This window comes from Procambarus clarkii, chromosome 36 (genome assembly GCF_040958095.1).
Source record: "Procambarus clarkii isolate CNS0578487 chromosome 36, FALCON_Pclarkii_2.0, whole genome shotgun sequence".
Taxonomy (NCBI): domain Eukaryota; kingdom Metazoa; phylum Arthropoda; class Malacostraca; order Decapoda; family Cambaridae; genus Procambarus; species Procambarus clarkii.
In genome coordinates, this window is record NC_091185.1 from 10,082,803 (window position 1) to 10,103,248 (window position 20,446).

Sequence of the window (20,446 nt, forward strand, 5' to 3'; positions counted from 1 at the left end):
ATCAGCACCACACCAGAAATAAATATCCCTTTGATATCCCCAGAGTCAAACTAAATCTGTGCAATCAACTTGATAATGGTCCAGAACAGACCGAAACGTGGTCGTCTCCTCCTCTTCTGGTGTGTGGTCTAGTTCTCATACGAAATTAGGTATTTTTTGGTTTTACTTTTGAATAAGGCATAGGTTGGACAATTTTGTAATTCATTAGGGAGTGAGTTCCATAGACTGTGGTACTTTTTTTGCATTCAGTGTTTGCACAGATTTAGTTTGACTCTGGGGGATATCAAAGAGATATTTATTTCTGGATTGGTGCACATGGATTCTATTACACCGATCACGGAAAAGTTTCAGATCAAGATTAGCATTTAGGAACAAGATTTTGTACATGTAAAGAGCACATGAGAATGTGTGGAGTGAGTGTATGTTTAGCATGTTAAGGGGCATAAACAGAGAGGCTGTGTGTTGTCTGAAGACAGAGTTTGTAATAGTTCTGATAGCAGATTTTTGCAGAGTGATAATGGCTTGAGGTAATTTGCAATGGTTGAGCCCTATACACAGATACCATAAGTAAGATAGGGATAGATTAGCATATAGTATAATGAGAGGAGAGTAGAGATGGGAACATAATATCTGATTTTAGAGATTATACCAACCATTTATGAGACACTTTTGGCTATGTGTTTTATGTGGCGCTGAAGTTCAGCCTCTTGTCTATGTATAGGCCAAGGAACTTTTAATAATTTTTATTGCTAATGTTAACATTGTCTATCTGAAGTTGAATTTGATTTGAAGATTTAATACCAAAAATGTAGTACAGCGACACAACACACCTTGGTTTACGAACTATATTTACAGACTTTTTGGGTTACGAGCCCAAGTTCTTCGTAAAATGTGACTCAGCTTACAAGCTTTGCCGCAGGTAACGTAGTTTGTTGATATGAGTATGGGCAACCTAGCGTGTGGTTCCTTGTGGCACAGTCGCTCGCGCTTCAGTTCACCAGTGCTACCATGATTTACCAGTTTTCAGTTTAACCATGTGCTTAGTGATGCTCACGCATGAATTCTTTGTAAAGAATTTCATTGTTTTTCGGCTTTTGGGGGTTTTAAACATAAAAATAATTATACAGTATATCATGCCATGGGTCACAAGTAAGTCAGTGGTAAGGTTCAACCTAAGAAAACACATGTGAGGATGACCATAGAGGAAAATCAAAGAGATCATTCGTAAACATGAAGATGGTGTGCGCTTAAAAAGTTGTGTGCAGTATGGGAAGAAATGCAAAGATTTGTTGAAACGACTCACCCAATTCAAACTGCAGTAGGCTGTTGCCTTAACCTTTTCAATGACACTGATGCCTCACTACAGACAAATGTTAAAAAGTAGGGAAAACAAGTTTCTATGCAAAGGTTCTTAATGAGAAAAACAAGCAGTGAGTCACAACCAGGTTGTAGTGGTATGCAGGCAAAACATAGGAGAGAGAGTACTCCAGAGAAGTCATCACTGCCTGATGTTATAATGGAAGGGGTCTCCCCTTCCAAACAGTAACACCTCTTCTCTCCCCCCCCCATCCTCCTCACCATCTTCCATACACCAACATGAGTCATCAATGAAGGTAAATTATAACTTGTACATACTATAGTACTAAATATTTGTGAGAATTAGGTATGATAAGTATTTAGAAGTTAATATTTTTGGGAGTGTGGAATGGATTAATTAAATTTACATTATTTCTTTTGGGAAAATTAGTTTCGGGTTACAAACCATCTCTGAGAACGGATTAAATTTGTAAACGGAGGGGGCCACTGTAGGTCTTTTCTATGTCTAGTGTGAGTTTGTTGGTTGACATCCATGAGTGGACATTTTTAATTCATTTTTACAATAATACTTAGTGTAAGGGATGGGGTCAGAATAGATGAAGGTATAGTAGTATTGTCTGCAAATAGTATTTTGAAATATTTTTGAGATTACAGTAGAGGTAGATTTGATATTGGTCTGTATTTGTTTGTCAGCTGTCTCGCCTCCTTTATGAACTGGCGTCACTCTTGCTTTTTAAGGATATCAGGAAAAGTATGACACTAGAGATTTTTTGAATAGCAGAACTATGAGTAGAACAAGAGCAGGGGCAGAACTCTTATATACCATAAATGGTATTTCACTAATGTTCTTAGCTTTGGTTTTCAGTGATTGAATTTTGGATATAATGTCTATCAGGCTGACTGGTACAAGGAGTAGTTAGGATAGCTGACGGTGAGATATGTAGTAACATGTGTCTGGGTCTCTGGGATTTTTCTGGCAAGGTTAGCACCAATTGATGAAAAGAAGCTATTCAATTCAGTTGCAGTTTCTAAGTATGTTGCAAGTGTGTAACCATCTTTGGACAGATGTTCTGTGATTTTTATGTAATTGTTAATTACATCTTAGGATGTTAGAGATGGCTTTCCATATACGTTTCATATTTCTTTTTGCTTCTTTAAACCTATTCTCATAAAAGGAAAATTTGGCTCTTCGTGTTATATTGGTAAGCTCTGATAAGTATCTCTTAACTACTACTTTTAAAATTAGGCCAATCCTATGTTTTTCATATTCGTATTTCTTGTTAAATGCTTCAAGTATGCCACTTGTGAGCCAGGGGTTATTTAATCATCTGGCAGTTACTTGCTTAGTGAGGAGAGGACAATGTGTGTTGTAGAGGCTTAGAGTTTTGTAGAGAAAGATCTCGGCGAATGAATTTATATCCTGTGTGTTATCGAGTTCAGATTCCCAGTTTATATTTTAAAGTGCATTTATGAGGTTCCTATTGCTGCTTTGCTGTGTAGTCTAAAGGTAAGTTTCTTGGTATCCGAGGGTGTTAGATCCATGTTTGCTGAGAGGAAGATAGGATTTCATTACATTCAATGGTTGTTTTCTAGGGGGGAGCCACTTGAAGCTAACTACCCACAAAGAAGGAAGAAATGGACACTTACCAGGGAGGAGGGAGCACCTCAGGTATCATAACAAATAAGAAACAGTCGACCGAGAAAGCCAACCCAGAGCCACATGGGCGCTGAGGTCCGGGAACATTGACCAAGTACCCCCCAGAGCTCCCATGCCTGAATATTAGCCCCAGAGCCACATGGGCGCTGAGGTCCGGGAACATTGACCAAGTACCCCCCAGAGCTCCCATGCCTGAATATTAGCCCCAGAGCCACATGGGCGCTGAGGTCCGGGAACATTGACCAAGTACCCCCCAGAGCTCCCATGCCTGAATATTAGCCCCAGAGCCACATGGGCGCTGAGGTCCGGGAACATTGACCAAGTACCCCCCAGAGCTCCCATGCCTCAATATTAGCCCAGGACATGTTATCAAAAACTGAGCATTGAATGTAATAAAACACCATTTTCTGGGCGAGTCCCAGAGGCTCCCCAGAACTTACTGGGCTGATATGTATGTATTAGACTGTCGCATCAGTCAATTTGATTGAAGTTCTATGCCTACCATGGACCACGAGCCAGAACCTGATCCCCCTCAGAGAGGCACAATGAGCAATGGCCTATAGAACCCCCCCCCCCCCCATGTGGTTGGAAGCATTCCATATCTGCCATCGACTGGGTTTGGCACCCAAAAAGGTAGGGGTCCCAAAACAAACACCACCTGGTTAAAAATTGCTACCGAAAACCGAACTATCAAGCAGAACTCCTCATCCGAAAACAAGCAAACAAGCATGACGTCACAACCACCGCCATGCCACTGTCTGCGCAGCTTTCCCCTCTCCCTAGAGGGGAAAGGGGGGTCCCAGACATCTGCGCCGGCTATTCCACCTCAGCTCAGGCTGAATATCAAAAACACACAAAAACAAAACGCCGACCAGTGGGAGGGAGGGTTGCGGGGGAGCCTCTGGGACTCGCCCAGAAAATGGCTTTTCATTACATTCAACACTGGTTTTCTGTGGAGAGCCCCTTCAGCTCCCCAGAGTCACCTAACCAAAGATGAAGTAAAAGAGGGACTTACCCAGGAGGCGACCGCCACTCGTTCCTCAATTCAAAGTCGAGACAACTGGCCGCAACCTGCGACCCAGGGCTATACACGCGCGAGAAGGCGCCAGGAACATTAATGAGGTACCGTGCAGCCAGGACCCTGTTTAAACTCCAAAAACCCTGTGCCCGAATGTCAGCCCAAGACATATTGCCAAAAACAGCAGCCAAAGCCACGAACTTACGAACGTCTTGGGCATGGGAATAGACCACAGGCTGGTTAGACCGAATAATCCTGCAGACGACCTGAGAGACCCACACCCTGGATCAGGGAAGAAGGGAAACTGGGTCCACCCAAAGTGTGTCCCCTGCCACGGAGGCCGTGGCACGCAAATAATGACAAAGAGCCGCAACCGGACACAAAACATGATGTACCCCGGCCGAACCAACCAAGCATCAACAAACCAAGGACTCCTTCGAAAAACAGAAGACTCATTCTTCGCCAGAAAAGGAGAAGACGGCTGCAAACGAACAAAACGACCACCAGGAGCGAAAGAGCAGAAACCCCCAGCATCGGAGGAGAGCATGAAGCTCCCTGACCCCCCCCTCACCCCCCCAGGGGCCAATGCCAACAAGAAAAGAGCCTTAGAAAAACAGTTCTGAACCTATAAGGCCACCACAAACTGTGGAGGAGAGAGAAAAGAGAGCACTCAGTCCAACGACCATGACGGCTCTGGTGGTGCACGAGCAAGCCAGAGGTGAAACAATGCCTGAGAAAGCTTGTGGAAAGGAGCAGAAGTGACATCCACCCCGAACACAAGCTGAAGCCGCTCTTCCAGCGCCACATAATATGAGGTGACAGTATTTTGCATAAGATGATGGTCCTGAAACAACCAAGAGAGAGAGAAAGGACAAAACAACCTGATCAGAAATCGAAGACAACCTACGAAGAGACAAAAGTGCAGAAAGGACTGCCAGGAAACTTCATACTGCAGTTGAGATGAAACTTGCAGGTGGAACACCATCAACGAAGCCACCTGATCACCATACAAGTGGTGATAAATCTGGGTCAAAAAGATCAGACGTGAAGAGTGGAGGAGAAGATTAAACCAGCCACCTACCATAATGGACCGATCTGCTGAAAGAGGCGGAGCTGCGGGAAGACCCCTCGAGTTCGATCATCAAGTAAGCAGGGCCTGAAATCAGGGTTGGGCTGGCCACCTTGGGGCCAACAGGACTACTCTCCCCTAGTAAGTCTCCAAGCGAGCCTGGAACAGGAGCAACAACCAAATCTATGAGAAGAGGTACAGGTAACCCCACCATGATCAGTCCAGCTGAAAGGTATCGACCCTGACGGCCTTGCGGTCAGGGAAGGGCACCACATACACTGGAAGACGCCTCGACCAGGCCAACATGAAAAGGTCCACCTCTGGGCGCCCGAACATCCGGCAGAGCTAACTAAACAAGTCGGCATCGACCCTCCATTCCGTGGAGAAAGGGAATGAACCGGGACAGGCAATTTGCCAGGACATTGACACCCCCTGGATTTGAACTGCCAGGAGAGCCAAACTCCGAAAACTCAGCAGACAAGTCACCCGAAGCGACAAGCCCCAAAGAGCCAAGGACCACATCAAACCTCTGCGGTTCAGACAATAAACCACTAGGGAGCAATCTGAATAGAGCCGGATCGTCAATCCGCGAGCAACTGGAACCCTCTGAAGAGAAAGCCACACCGCTGCGAACGCCCCCACCGAGCTGTGAACCTGACGGAAGGACAGACCCCACTGCCCCTGGCCAGTCTGGTGAGCACTGGTCACAAAGCCCCAGAAGAGAGACGAAGTGTCCATGAACACATCGAGCGTGGGCTCAGGTAGGTGCCATGACACTGAACTCCGAAAAACCCAAAGAGGAAGTCGGTGATGCAGCAGCCGACACAAGTCCCCGGGGTCCGAACCCAGAGATCGCGAGAGCAGCAGAAGGGATGTCCCCGAAGGAACCAAAACAGCCGCCGAAGCCAGATCTGACCCAACGAGTAGACCAGCATGGTGAAATTCAGACTCCCACATAGCTACTCGAACAACCGACGAGTGACCCGGGTGCCCCCCCCCACTAAAACAGCTGAAGGCGGGACCGTAACCACTGCAATGCTGAAGGGAGGGAGAGACAAGGAAGCGCTCTGAGAGTCCCACACAAGACCCAGCCAAGTTCAAACCTAATTAAGAACCAAATGGGACTTCCTCCAGTTCATCAAGAACCCAAACCAGTCGAGCTGGGAAAGAACCAAATCCCAGGCAAGCAGACGTGCAGACCGGCTGGAACCCCAAACCAGCCAGCCGTCAAGGTAAGCAAGAACTCGAACCCCTAACAGACGCAAACAGGTCACCACGCACGACCTGGGTGAGGCGTGTAAAAATGCGAGGCGCCAGATTCAAGCTGAATGGAAGGCAACGGCAGTAAGCTTGTCGCCCCATGACAAAACCGAGTCAGTCCCTGAACCCCAGATGAATCGGGACATGTCAATACGCGTCCTGGAGGTCCAGGGGCACCATCCAAGCAGCAGGCTCCAAAGAAGCCAGACCTGGGACAGAATGGTCATCCAAAATGAAGGGCAAAAACCCAAGGAGTTCAGACAGGACAAGGTCCAGAATGAACCTCAGATCCTCACAGTCCTCGGAACTAGAAACAGGCAGGAAACCCACCTAAGGGATAGGGTCGTTTCGACCACATCCAAGCACACCCACACCAAGATGACTTGACAGAGTGCAAGAGAAGAGGCCTGCCCCATGAACCCTGAACCCCCTGAAGGAGGAGAAGCCACCCAACGCTACCACAGGTTGAAGGAAACGACCCGGAACGCCCACAAACCTTGGGACAAGGTGTGAGCAAACTGAGCAAGCCTTCTCCCCCCCATTGTCAACAAGGTGAACCACAAAAGGGCTGCTGCCCCTTATTCAAACCCAAGTGATGCGCTGACCAGAAGCCGTTGGGTCCGAAGGAAGCGCCGGCTTCTAATCTGGCACCACTAGCCCAGTACAACTGGAGGAACCTCGAACCCTGGCACGACCCCTCCAGGAACGATCCCCAAGACCCCTTCCACCCTCTCCTAGAGAACCAACAAGTCTGACATAGCGCGACAGCTAGTTGAAGCTGCTTGCAGATACTGCATAACCACAGAATCCACAAACAGTAACTGACAAAAAGGTGATAAAATCTAAGAGCCAGAGGCCCACGCAGATTCCAGAGAATGAGCGAGCACAGCCTACCGACATGCGAGGAGGGAAGCAACGAACAGAGGCACTGCCTCCTTCAGAATAGGCGCATACAACTTCAACAAGGCAGCCGACGCCTGAGCCGCCAAGGCAAGCGCGCCTTGCCTTGGCCCAGTCTCTAGCACCTCCACATCCTCCTCAAGCCAGTTCAAAGACAACTCGAGCAGGGAACAGAAATGCAAAACCAAAGCCAAGTGCCCCTCGGCACGCAAATCGTTAGCCACCAGGGACACCAAAAGGACAAGAACCTGCACATGGAGCTGCACCTGACCGATATCATTAGGAAGAATGAGGGGCAAACAACCACGCATTGAGGTGCCCCAACTTGCCCCCCCCCAGGTAAATCTGAACTACAGTAGAAGTTTCCTGCCACTAAAGCATGCAGGTCCGACAGAATGAATGCCACGCCCCCAACGAAAAGAAAGGGCAGTCTGCTAACCAAGATGAATCCGATACCTCATAATGCACCCAATAAGGAAAAGTAGAACCGAGCTCAAATGAGGAAGGGTCCATTATCGAGGCAAAAACCGGGTCACACAGGAGGTACGTCGCAATGGCCTCCCAAACCTCCTTAGGCAGGATACGAGAAGCCGAAAACTTCCAGGAGGAAGGGACTGAAGAACCCAGGGGAACTCAGAACCGATGCCGGGGAGGAGCTGAACCCTATCAAATTCATACAGGGAAGGGGGGGGGGTAAGAAAACCTTTCCCCCTTGCAACAACAAGCCCCACATTGAGGGCACTAAAACCCAAGCGGGGTCAAAAGGGGGTCCAAGCAACCCAAATCAACCCCTCCCAGCCCCAGGATTCTCAATGCCAGGACCCAGGGCAGAACTGTCCTCCAAACCCTCCGCCCCTAAAGGAAAGGCAGAGTCAACCGGAAAAGCTGGGAAAACGGGGGGGGTCCACTGACAGACCCTGAAACCCCATCTGGAGGAGCAGGCTTGAATGTCTCCATTGCCGAACTAGAAAGGGCAGCCTGCAAGACCGCCAGAGTCTCATCACCATCTAGACCCTGCCCCAACTCCGAAGCCCTCCGATGTTTGGGAGCCGGCAGTAGGACAAACCACAGCAGGGAAAGGACGAGGGGCATAGACGAAAGCAAAGTTAATGTGACTAATGCCCCCAAGTCCGGGTCCCTATAAACAAAACGGGACAGCCACGGGGCTTCCCGAAAGGCAGCCAACCTAGTGCGTTGCAGCAACTGCAACCATCTGTGCATGCAATGCCGATGCAACCTACAGCCTATTATCAGTATCAGTGGACTGGGTGAATTGGAAAACAAGCAAGAAACACCACTCATAGGACTGGTTTGAGGGTGTCACTGACCCAACAGGCAGTATGACGGAGGGAAAACCAGTGAATGTCTCCCTGATAAAAGGGACAGAGCAGCTTTCGAACTCGCAAGATGGGATTCAGAGGATGCATCCATTGGACCATTGAGCCCCAACGTTTTCCAGGGGCCCTTAGGTTGACTGCTAAGGGAAGCCCAGACAAGTTACTGCTAACCAGTTGGCCCAAACTACTGAGAGATCAATTAAAACTGAACTACTGCGACGTGCACAATCATGAGGGACATAGCAGGGAACCACCAGACTACCAGTGGGTGGATAATAACTAAGGGGCAGACTCCGCACCAGGCAACAAACAAATAAAAAGAAAAAGAAAACCCCCGCAAAAGTACGTCTTCAGGAGGAGCAGAACTAGCCACAGTGTAATAGGTGACAAGCTTTGGGGTGCCATAGGCACAATCAGAGAACACTGTATAAACATCAGAGGTCCACGGCTGTTCAACATACTCCCAATGAGCATAAGAAATATTGCTGGAACAACTGTGGACAGCTTCAAGAGAAAACTAGATCATTTTCTCCAAGGAGTGCCGAACCAACCACTATGATACTGTGGTGAATATGTGATCTTGTGAGCTGCTCCAAGCAACAGCCTAGTGGACCAAACTCTCACAACTCAAGCCTAGCCTCGGGCCGGGCTTGGGGAGCAGAAGCACTCCAGAACCCCATCAACCAAACTCTGGCCAGGAGATAAACAAGGAGGGCAAAGCTAAGGCTCCTGCACAGCTGCTCGAGCAACTGCCGAGCCACCCAAGCTCGACTCGACCCCAATAAACCGTGCCTCTGCAGCCAAAACAAGACCACCGGAGGCAGGGACAGCAACGATGATGTAGTCCCTTCCCATAGCTCATATTAAACCTTACCTTACTAAGTTTTCACTGGAACGAGACCTGCCAAACTGTTTACACAAAAAATCAGGTCCTTAAGTTCAGCTGGGTGAATGGTGAATTTGTTTTGTTGGGGGACAGGAAACCTGTTTAAACATATATTTAGGCTTGTACTGTATTGAGGTCCCCAAGGTCAAACTACTGACCCTTCCCAGGATGCAACCCTACAATAGTTGCCTAACTCCCAGGTACCTACTTACTGCTAGGTAAACAGAGGCATTAAATGAAAGGAAACGTTCCCAACCATTTCTATCCCACCTGGAAATCAAACTCAGAATTCCAGATTGTGAGTTAAGAACAAAGCCAGCCAATCTGACTTTGGCCCGGACATGAACCCAGACAAATTTGCTTGTGGTTATAACAGTCATAGCTCGTTGTTATAACTGTTATGCATATTTTTTGGTTATAAGGATTCTTATTAGTAAATTGTATAATATCATGATTAAAGTATACTTATCCTTCTCTATAAATGAGAGCATTAAGTGAGAACACTCCTTGGTGGTTCCTTGGATGCTAAGTAGCACTTATAAGGGCTACTGTACTAGTGCAGAATATAGACCTGTCCTGAATGTCTTCATTCCTGTCCATGAAAAAAACTGGAGGCATTGCCTAGGGAGTACAATAGAGTAGTACAACTCAGAAAATGCACGATAATGAATAAACCACTTTAACTCTTGTGTAATGAAGTGACTAATTCTCACAGACCTGGAAGCTGATGGCCCTAGGATTCTTGGGGTCACACCAGGGGTCAAAAAGCACATCATCTTTGGTTGGAGTGGAAATCTTCTTAGCATCAGCAGCAGATCCAGTCACGTTGCTGTCTGCTGGCATCTTGACTAGACGTGGTTCTGAAAGACCATCACAAATTATAGTAGTATGGTAGTAGATAGGTAAGTAGTAGTAGTAGTAGTAGTAGTAAGTACAGTAATGGTAATGTCTTCTCACAGACATAACAACATAGGACAAAAACTCACACTTATGTATTTCTGATTTTTATGCAAAGATTTACAAGTTGCAGCAGTGGTGGTGGTGGTGGTACATATTGAGAAACTCTGCAGGTGCCATAAGGAGCATTCGAACCTGCCCACGAAAAAAACAGCGTTGAATGTAATGAAACGGCATTTTCTGGGTAAAACCCAGAGGCTCCCCGGATATATCCAGGCTGATATGCTAATGTCAGACTTTGGCATCAGTCATGTGTATGGAGTTCTGTGGGCCTACCGGGGACCACGTGCCAGAACCCGGTCCCCTCAGAGAGGCAAGGGGAGCAATGGCCTATAGAAACCCCCGTGTGGTTGGAAACATTCTATGTTTGCCATCGACCGGGTCAGGTACCCAGAAAGGTAAGCGTCCCAAAACAAACCCCTATTCTGGTTATAATTGCTACATTGCTAACCCTGTTCTGAAACTTCTTGGACAGATGTAATAGAACACGTATTGGGGGGGGCCGGTGGCTGAGCGGACAGCACGCTGGGCACATGATCCTGTTGTCCCGGGTTCGATTCCGGGCGCCGGCGAGAAATAATGGGCAGAGTTTCTTTCACCCTGATGCTCCTGTTACCTGAATAAATAGGTACCTGGGAGATAGTCAGCTGTCACGGGCTCCTTCCGAGGGTGTGTGTGTTTGTGTGTGTGTGGGGTGGGGAAAAAAATAGTAGTTAGTAACAGTTGATTGACAGTTGAGAGGCAGGCCGAAAGCGCAGAGCTCAACCCCCGCAAGCACAACTAGGTGAATACATAATCACCACACCAGAAATAAATAGATCTTTGATATCCCCAGAGTCAAACTTAATCTGTGTAAACACTCTATGCAAATAAAGGGACCTGGTCTATGGAACTCACTCCCTAATGAATTGAAAAGCTGTCAAACTTTTTCCTTATTCAAAAATAAAACCAAAAAGTACCTTATCTCATCTTCATAGTTTCTTACCTAGTTCTTGAAACTCGCACTGTACCTAGTGATACCCATTTCCCCAACATATGTACCTATGACATACAACTTTACCATTGTAATCAATGCTGTTATTTTATATCAAGTTATACACATAATCTGCTACATTATATCTTGCAATAATCCTAGTACTTGTACTTCTGAAAAGTACTAGTACTAAAGCCACTAGTATGCTGCAAGTACTAGTGGCTTTACAAGAATGTAATTACTGTACTATGCTATTTATCCTCACAATCCCAATGTACCTTCTTGTGTATGTATGTATGTATGTATGTATGTATGTATGTATGTATGTATGTATGTATGTATGTATGTATATGTATATATATATATATATGTATATATATATATATGTATTATATATATATATATATATATATATATATATATATATATATATATATATATATATATATATATATATATGTCGTACCTAGTAGCCAGAATGCACTTTTTGGCCTACTATGCAAGGCCCGATTTGCCTAATAAGCCAAGTTTTCCTGAAATAATATATTTACTATAATTGTTTTCTTATGAAATGATAAAGCAACCCTTTTCTCTATGTATGAGGTCAATTTTTTTTTATTGGAGTTAAAATTAACGTAGATATATGACCGAACCTAACCAACCCTACCTAACCTAACCTAACCTATATTTATAGGTAAGGTTAGGTTAGGTAGCCAAAAAAAGCTAGGTTAGGTTAGGTTAGGTAGGTTAGGTAGACGAAAAAACATTAATTCATGAAAACTTGGCTTATTAGGCAAATCGGGCCTTGAATAGTAGGCTGAGAAGTGCGTTCTGGCTATTAGGTACGACATATTATATATATAAATATATATATATAAATATATATATATATATATATATATATATATATATATATATATATATATATATATATATATATATATATATATATATATATATATATATATATATATATATATATATATATATATATATATATATATATATATGTCGTACCTAATAGCCAGAACGCACTTCTCAGCCAACTATGCATGGCCCAATTTGCCTAATAAGCCAAGTTTTCATGAATTAATGTTTTTTCGACTACCTAACCTACCTAACCTAACCTAACCAAACTTTTTCTGCTACCTAACCTAACCTAACCGATAGAGATAGGTTAGGTTAGGTTAGGTAGGGTTGGTTAGGTTCGGTCATATATCTACGTTAATTTTAACTCCAATAAAAAAAAATTGACCTCATACATAATGAAATGGGTAGCTTTATCATTTCATAAGAAAAAAATTAGGAAAAATATATTAATTCAGGAAAACTTGGCTTATTAGGCAAATCGGGCCTTGCATAGTAGGCTGAGAAGTGCGTTCTGGCTATTAGGTACGACATATATATATATATATATATATATATATATATATATATATATATATATATATATATATATATATATATATATATATATATATATATATATATATATATATATATATATATGTTGTAGCGAGTAGATTATCCCAATAATATACTCGCTCCAAATATAGTGTTAATATTCCTGTCAACCTTTGGAGATGAATGAGGTGAGGCGTTGCCCGGGCAACACGGTGAGGTGTTGCCCGAGCAATATAAGCAGCAAGAATAGCAAACATTAACTAGTCTACTTTCAAGTGTGGTCTAGAGCAGACACTTGCGAGATACTGTACCAACGCTCAGTGCGCTCAACTCACACCAACGTATCACCTGTGTACTTCTGTATATTCGACCAAATATATATATAGTATCTTAGTGTCTGTGTTTATTTGTCACCATACTTTACGTAACAATAGAACCGTTACATTGGTGACCCAGTGAGTGAAAAAGAACCGTTACATTGGTGACCCCGGAGTGACGCTGCCCCAGACATCCCTCCAGACACATCCGCTGACTACGCAGTTCACTTTTCGACCACAGTTACCAGCAGCACCGCCACCTACGACAACGGACGATCCTGTACGACCTCCCATGTTACAACCCCAGTTACCAGCTGCACCACAACCTGATCCTACGACGACGGACGATCCTGTGCGACCTCCCACCCTACGACCCCAGTTAGATGACATCAGCGAAGAGGAGGAAGTTAACTTTGATGGTTATGTAACGCGAGCAGGGCGTACAATTCACCGACCAGCTAAGTTCCTTGATCAAGTATTTTTCCTTTCATTCCCTGGGAGGGGGAGTTCTGTAGCGAGTAGATTATCCCAATAATATACTCGCTCCAAATATAGTGTTAATATTCCTGTCAACCTTTGGAGATGAATGAGGTGAGGCGTTGCCCGGGCAACACGGTGAGGTGTTGCCCAAGCAATATAAGCAGCAAGAATAGCAAACATTAACTAGTCTACTTTCAAGTGTGGTCTAGAGCAGACACTTGCGAGATACTGTACCAACGCTCAGTGCGCTCAACTCACACCAACGTATCACCTGTGTACTTCTGTATATTCGACCAAATATATATATAGTATCTTAGTGTCTGTGTTTATTTGTCACCATACTTTACGTAACAATAGAACCGTTACATTGGTGACCCAGTGAGTGAAAAAGAACCGTTACAATGTCGTACCTAGTAGCCAGAACGCACTTCTCGGCCTACTATGCAAGGCCCGATTTGCCTAATAAACCAAGTTTTCCTGAATTAATATATTTTCTCTATTTTTTTTCTTATGAAATGATAAAGCTACCCATTTCATTATGTATGAGGTCAATTTTTTTTTATTGGAGTTAAAATTAACGTAGATATATGACCAAACCTAACCAACCCTACCTAACCTAACTTAACCTATCTTTATAGGTTAGGTTAGGTTAGGTAGCCGAAAAAGTTAGGTTAGGTTAGGTTAGTTAGGTTAGGTAGTCGAAAAACAATTAATTTATCAAAACTTGGCTTATTAGGCAAATCGGGCATTGCATAGTAGGCTGAGAAGTGCATTCTGGCTACTAGGTACGACATATATATATATATATAAATAATATATATATATATATATATAAATAAATAAAATAAAAAATAAAAAATCCTCAATTCATGCTAAAATGTGGATACCTGTGGATAACCATTAAATTTACTTTAATGTACTTACTTTTTTTCTCTGTCCAATTTCTAATACAATTTTTTATACTTGCCTACAATGCATTTTTATACCTTCTTACAATGTATTTTTATATTTTCTTACAATGTATTTTTATACTTTCTTACAATGTACCTGTAAAGATTTTTTAAATTTGCTAGAAATTACCTTCTTAAAATTATATGTTAGATTAAGGATCTGCCCCAAACACTATGCGTGCTAGTAGCTTTATAAGAATGTAAAACTTCAATTCTCTGTACTCTAATAAACCCAATGTACCTTCTTATATATAAATATATAAATAAATAAATAGATAAATAAATAAAGGAAGCAACCCACATCAGTTGAAAAAAGTCCCATTTTCATCTTCTTATGTCTATGAGTAAATATTGAGGGGCTTAGGGACCTCGAGGCTGAATGGACAGCTTTTGTGGGTCAGTCCTAAGGCCCCGGGTTCAATTCAAGGCAGAGGCAGAAACAAATGGGCAGAGTTTCTTTCACCTCGATGCACCTGTTCACCTTGGAGTGAATAGGTACTTGGGAGTTAAGACAGCTGCTACAGACTGCTTCAAAGGGATGTGTGTATTTTAGAAATACATATAGTAGATGAAATATAGGAAAAATTGATTGGTTAGATAGGCGGGGTCCAAGAGCTAATAGCTTGATTCTGCAGACACAAATAGTAAATAATATATTCACCACAAATTAGGCTGTATGAAATAGGTCTGCAAATGGTGCCTTTCCAACACCTTCAGCACTGCATTAATTACTTTACCATTAAAATTTATATTTGGTCATTACTCCAACAAAATAAATATTCTATGTAACATTAAATGTATTGTCCCCTGCAGGAAACAAATATAACTGGAATAATTATATGTATAATCCTTCCCAATTCTCTAATTCCTCCCCATGAACTAATTTCCTCCTATTAGACTTCAAATTCCTCACTTGAGAGCCAAGTGGACCCCTTTGAGAAACACTGCTATGTATAATTAAGCGCTGGCTAAATAACGAGCCAATACAAGAAAGTATTATCAATATATCTACAATGAGAACAACACAGGACAAGCAACAGTAGTGCAACAGCAAGCCCTCACATGCTGCACTGTGCAAGTGGCTGGCTGTTCCTTCACCTGGCATCATGAGGCACCATAGTCTACCCTTGACCCAGCACCATGAGGCACCATAGTCAACCCTTGACCCAGCACCATGAGGCACCATAGTCTACCCTTGACCCAGCACCATGAGGCACCATAGTCTACCTTTGACCCAGCACCATGAGGCACCATAGTCTACCCTTGACCCAGCACCATGAGGCACCATAGTCTACCCTTGACCCAGCACCATGAGGCACCATAGTCTACCCTGGACCCAGCACCATGAGGCACCATAGTCTACCCTTGACCCAGCACCATGAGGCACCATAGTCTACCCTTGACCCAGCACCATGAGGCACCATTGTCTACCCTTGACCCAGCACCATGAGGCACCATAGTCTACCCTTGACCCAGCACCATGAGGCACCGTAGTCTACCCTGGACCTAGCATCGTGAGGCACCATAGTCTACCCTTGAGCCAGCACCACAAGGCACCATACCCTTGACCCAGCACCACAAGGCACCATACCCTTGACCCAGCATTACAAGGCACCATAGCCTTGCCCCAGCACCACAAGGCACCATAGCCTTGCCCCAGCACCACAAGGCACCATACCCTTGACCCAGCACCACAAGGCACCATAGCCTTGACATAGCACCACAAGGCACCATACCCTTAACCCAGCACCACAAGGCACCATTGCCTTGCCCCAGCACCACAAGGCACCATATCCTTGACCCAGCACCACAAGGCACCATACCCTTGACCCAGCACCACAAGGCACCATTGCCTTGCCCCAGCACCACAAGGCACCATACCCTTGACCCAGCACCACAAGGCACCATTGCCTTGCCCCAGCACCACAAGGCACCATACCCTTGACCCAGCACCATCAGGCACCATACCCTTGACCCAGCACCACCAGGCACCATACCTTTGACCCAGCACCACAAGGCACCATACCCTTGACCCAGCACCACCAGGCACCATACACTTGACCTAACACAAGGCACCATACCCTTGACCCAGCATCATGAGGCACCATACCCTTGACCCAGCATCATGAGGCACCATACCCTTGACCCAGCACCACAAGGCACCATACATCACCATACCCTTGCCCCAGCACCATACACGTCACCATACCCTTGCCCCAACACCATATACGTCACCATACCCTTGCCCCAGCACCATACACGTCACCATACCCTTGCCCCAGCACCATACACGTCACCATACCCTTGACCCAGCACCACGCTTCACCATACACTTGCCCCAGCACCACAAGGCACCATACCCTTGCCCCAGCACCACCAGGCACCATACCCTTGCCCCAGCACCACACGTCACCATACACTTGCCCCAACACCATACACGTCACCATACCCTTGCCCCAGCACCACCAGGCACCATACCCTTGACCCAGCATCATGAGGCACCATACCCTTGACCCAGCACCACCAGGCACCATACACTTGACCTAACACAAGGCACCATACCCTTGACCCAGCATCATGAGGCACCATACCCTTGACCCAGCATCATGAGGCACCATACCCTTGACCCAGCACCACGCGTCACCATACACTTGCCCCAACACCACAAGGCACCATACCCTTGCCCCAGCACCATACACGTCACCATACCCTTGCCCCAACACCACACGTCACCATACACTTGCCCCAACACCATACACGTCACCATACCCTTGCCCCAGCACCATACACGTCACCATACCCTTGCCCCAGCACCATACACGTCACCATACCCTTGCCCCAACACCACACGTCACCATACACTTGCCCCAACACCATACACGTCACCATACCCTTGCCCCAGCACCATACACGTCTCCATACCCTTGCCCCAACACCATACACGTCACCATACCCTTGCCCCAGCACCATACACGTCACCATACCCTTGCCCCAACACCATTCACGTCACCATACCCTTGCCCCAACACCATACACGTCACCATGCCCTTGCCCCAACACCATACCCTTGCCCCAACACCATACACTTGCCCCAACACCATTCACGTCACCATACCCTTGCCCCAACACCATACACGTCACCATACACTTGCCCCAACACCATACACGTCACCATACCCTTGCCCCACCTCTACACGTCACCATACACTTGCCCCAACACCATTCACGTCACCATACCCTTGCCTTACCGTCGGGGGAGATGTAGTGAGCGTAATAGTCGCCGGTGGAGGCTGACCTCTGGCGGCGGGCGGCGGGAGGTCGCGGGTGTGACCTGGCCACCTTGGCGGCCGTGATGGAGGCCGGAATGGCCGCGACCTTTGACCCCGGCGAGGCCACTGCAGCGCTGATCTTGGGTGGAGCAGCAGCTGTACCTGTCTTGAGTGGAGGAGCAGCTGTACCTGTCTTGAGTGGAGGAGCAGCTGGGACGGTGGCAGCTGTACCTGTCTTGAGTGGAGGAGCAGCTGGGACGGTGGCAGCTGTACCTGTCTTGAGTGGAGGAGCAGCTGGGACGGTGGCAGCTGTACCTGTCTTGAGTGGAGGAGCAGCTGGGACGGCAACAGCTGTACCTGTCTGTGGAGACGAGACAGGAAACTGTCATAGCAAGTCCTGGTGGTCGTGTGCCATCCTGCCCCCATAGTCAAATAGTAATTTATACAAAACATGGTACCATTACCAATATACAAGTATATTTTGTTATATTGGGGACTAACTCAATTGGTATGGGAAGTGGCTCAACTAGCCAGGAAGCCAAGAGCTAGAGGTCGACCAGGGGTTGAGGCTGTGGCACCAGCAGGGGGGAGGGGGCGCCGACGTGCCTGCCTGCCCCCGCCTCCAGCACTCTGCTTGTGTCCTCTCTACGTGGGTACTCTTGCTTTAATATAATGTTTAACTTCATGTTTTGACCTTAATACACTGTGGCACTTGGTGAAGGAGATTATCGGGGTAAAGTGCCAAGCCATTACGACTATGCAGCACTGGGATGGGGCTAGGATAAGGATTTGGGATGGGATGGGGGGAAGGAATGGTGCCCAATCACTTGGTGAAGCCATGCAGTCGCTCTACCGTCCACCCAAAGTGGTTGGGCTATATCAGTTGGTGAGCATTCATTAAATATAACCGAGTTGGTTAATTGATTTGCCAAAACGTATTGTCTGGACACATCCCCCCCCCCCCAACAAGACAGGGCATCTTACATTCTTGTACACTCTTGTACAGCCACTAGTATGCGTAGCGTTTCGGGCAGGTCTCTGGAATACGATCCCCGCCGCGAACAATCGTTTTTACAACCAAGTACTCATTTTACTGTTGAGTTAAACAGAGGCTACAGTTAAGGATTTGCGCCTAGTAAATCCTCCCCGGCCAGGATACGAACCCATGACAAAGCGCTCACGGAACACCTGCCTCGCCAGCTCACCAGACGCCACCAGTAAACTCTCAGGACGGTATATATAAAGGCTTGCCAGCGTCCAGCACCCGTAATCCTTCATCCTTGGATTACGGGCTCACCATAGCCCGTGCTACATGGACACTCCGTCCTGAATAGCTAAATCTTTAACAACAACAACGTCCAGCACCGCGACGGGAGACATCTCCCGTCACGCAGGGTGTAGTTGCACCTCCACAGATCTCCAGTATCAGCTCTTGATACTGGTAATGGCTCAAAAGGGCCACAACTTACGGGCTATTCATGCCCGTGCCATCTCTTGGGTGGCTTAATCTTCATCAATCATCTTCATCAATTACTGAGCCGTTTACAAGTTATTCCTATTAGTACTGCCGAGTGTGAGAGGGGATTCAGTCACACAAACCTGATAATAATAACAACACGTTCAAGAAATATCATAAATCATGTATCAACACTTATAGTTTGTTAAGCTATATGGACCTCCTCTAGTTGAGTGGTAGCCTGAGCCATAAGCCACATGATGGCTGCGCTACCACGGACCGGCAGATGATATCACCACCAGAGTTGCTTCACACACCCGGAAACATCTCGCACCTCACTCTTTGTGGAAACTATTGTGAAACTTCTCACTGGTTGTATTTTGTGAGCACTAAGTGTTTTAACTTCTTAAATTGATAAATTCGTGATTGATATTTTGTCCTTATTTGTTTGATAATTATATTTCATGATAATTAGTGAGTACAAACACGAAATACTTAATGGTGTAACATGTATAGAAACAGGATAGGAAATGAGAGGCTTTAATCAGGCCCACCGGAGCTCCGGCACCTATACAACTGGCACTGCACCCCTGCTTTCCCGTGCTAATGGGTACTGAGTATTTGGTTCTGAGTTCATATAGTAACCATTTAGCCAGTGGTTCTAAATCATACTACGAGAAATAGTTGTGTTCAGAGAAATAACCAGAGGACTCCAGTTAGTGTTACCGGCGGGTGGAGCTAGCAGACGACGCGCCATCTTACCCAGTGTTACCAATTTAGTTCAAATTTATTGTACGACTTCAAGCTTAGTAAATATTTGCTATCTTTTAACTCTATAACGTTTAAATAGCCATATTATTTAACCACTAACCAAGCGAAGTGGACTGAGTGTACGAGACATTTGAGACACTTCTAACACAATTTGTTATACATTTATTCACGGTGGGTGAAAAGTGATTAATTCATAGTGTGTGTGTATTCACCTAGTTGTATTCGCCTAGTTGTGCTTGCAGGGGTTGAGCTTTGCTCTTTCGGCCCGCCTCTCAACTGTCAATCAACTGTTTTCATTACTACTACTACTACTACTATTTTTCCCTCCCACACCACACCCACACACACACACCCCAGGAAGCAGCCCGTGACAGCTGACTAACTCCCAGGTACCTATTTACTGCTAGGCAACAGGGGCATAGGGT

General features: G+C 45.7%; 1 protein-coding gene across 3 annotated transcripts in view; it reads right to left on the minus strand.

Annotated features, from left to right (window-relative positions):
* LOC123756101 (uncharacterized) overlaps positions 1 to 20,446 on the minus strand; it is a 238,833-nt gene that overhangs the window by 71,413 nt on the left and 146,974 nt on the right. For all 3 annotated transcript variants that reach the window (XM_069336550.1, XM_069336549.1, XM_069336548.1), the window contains exons 3-4: positions 17,774 to 18,155; positions 10,162 to 10,304 (exon numbers count right to left, since the gene is read on the minus strand). In XM_069336550.1, coding sequence (XP_069192651.1) covers positions 10,162 to 10,304; positions 17,774 to 18,155 — 525 coding nt within the window. The remainder of the gene's footprint in view (positions 1 to 10,161; positions 10,305 to 17,773; positions 18,156 to 20,446) is intronic.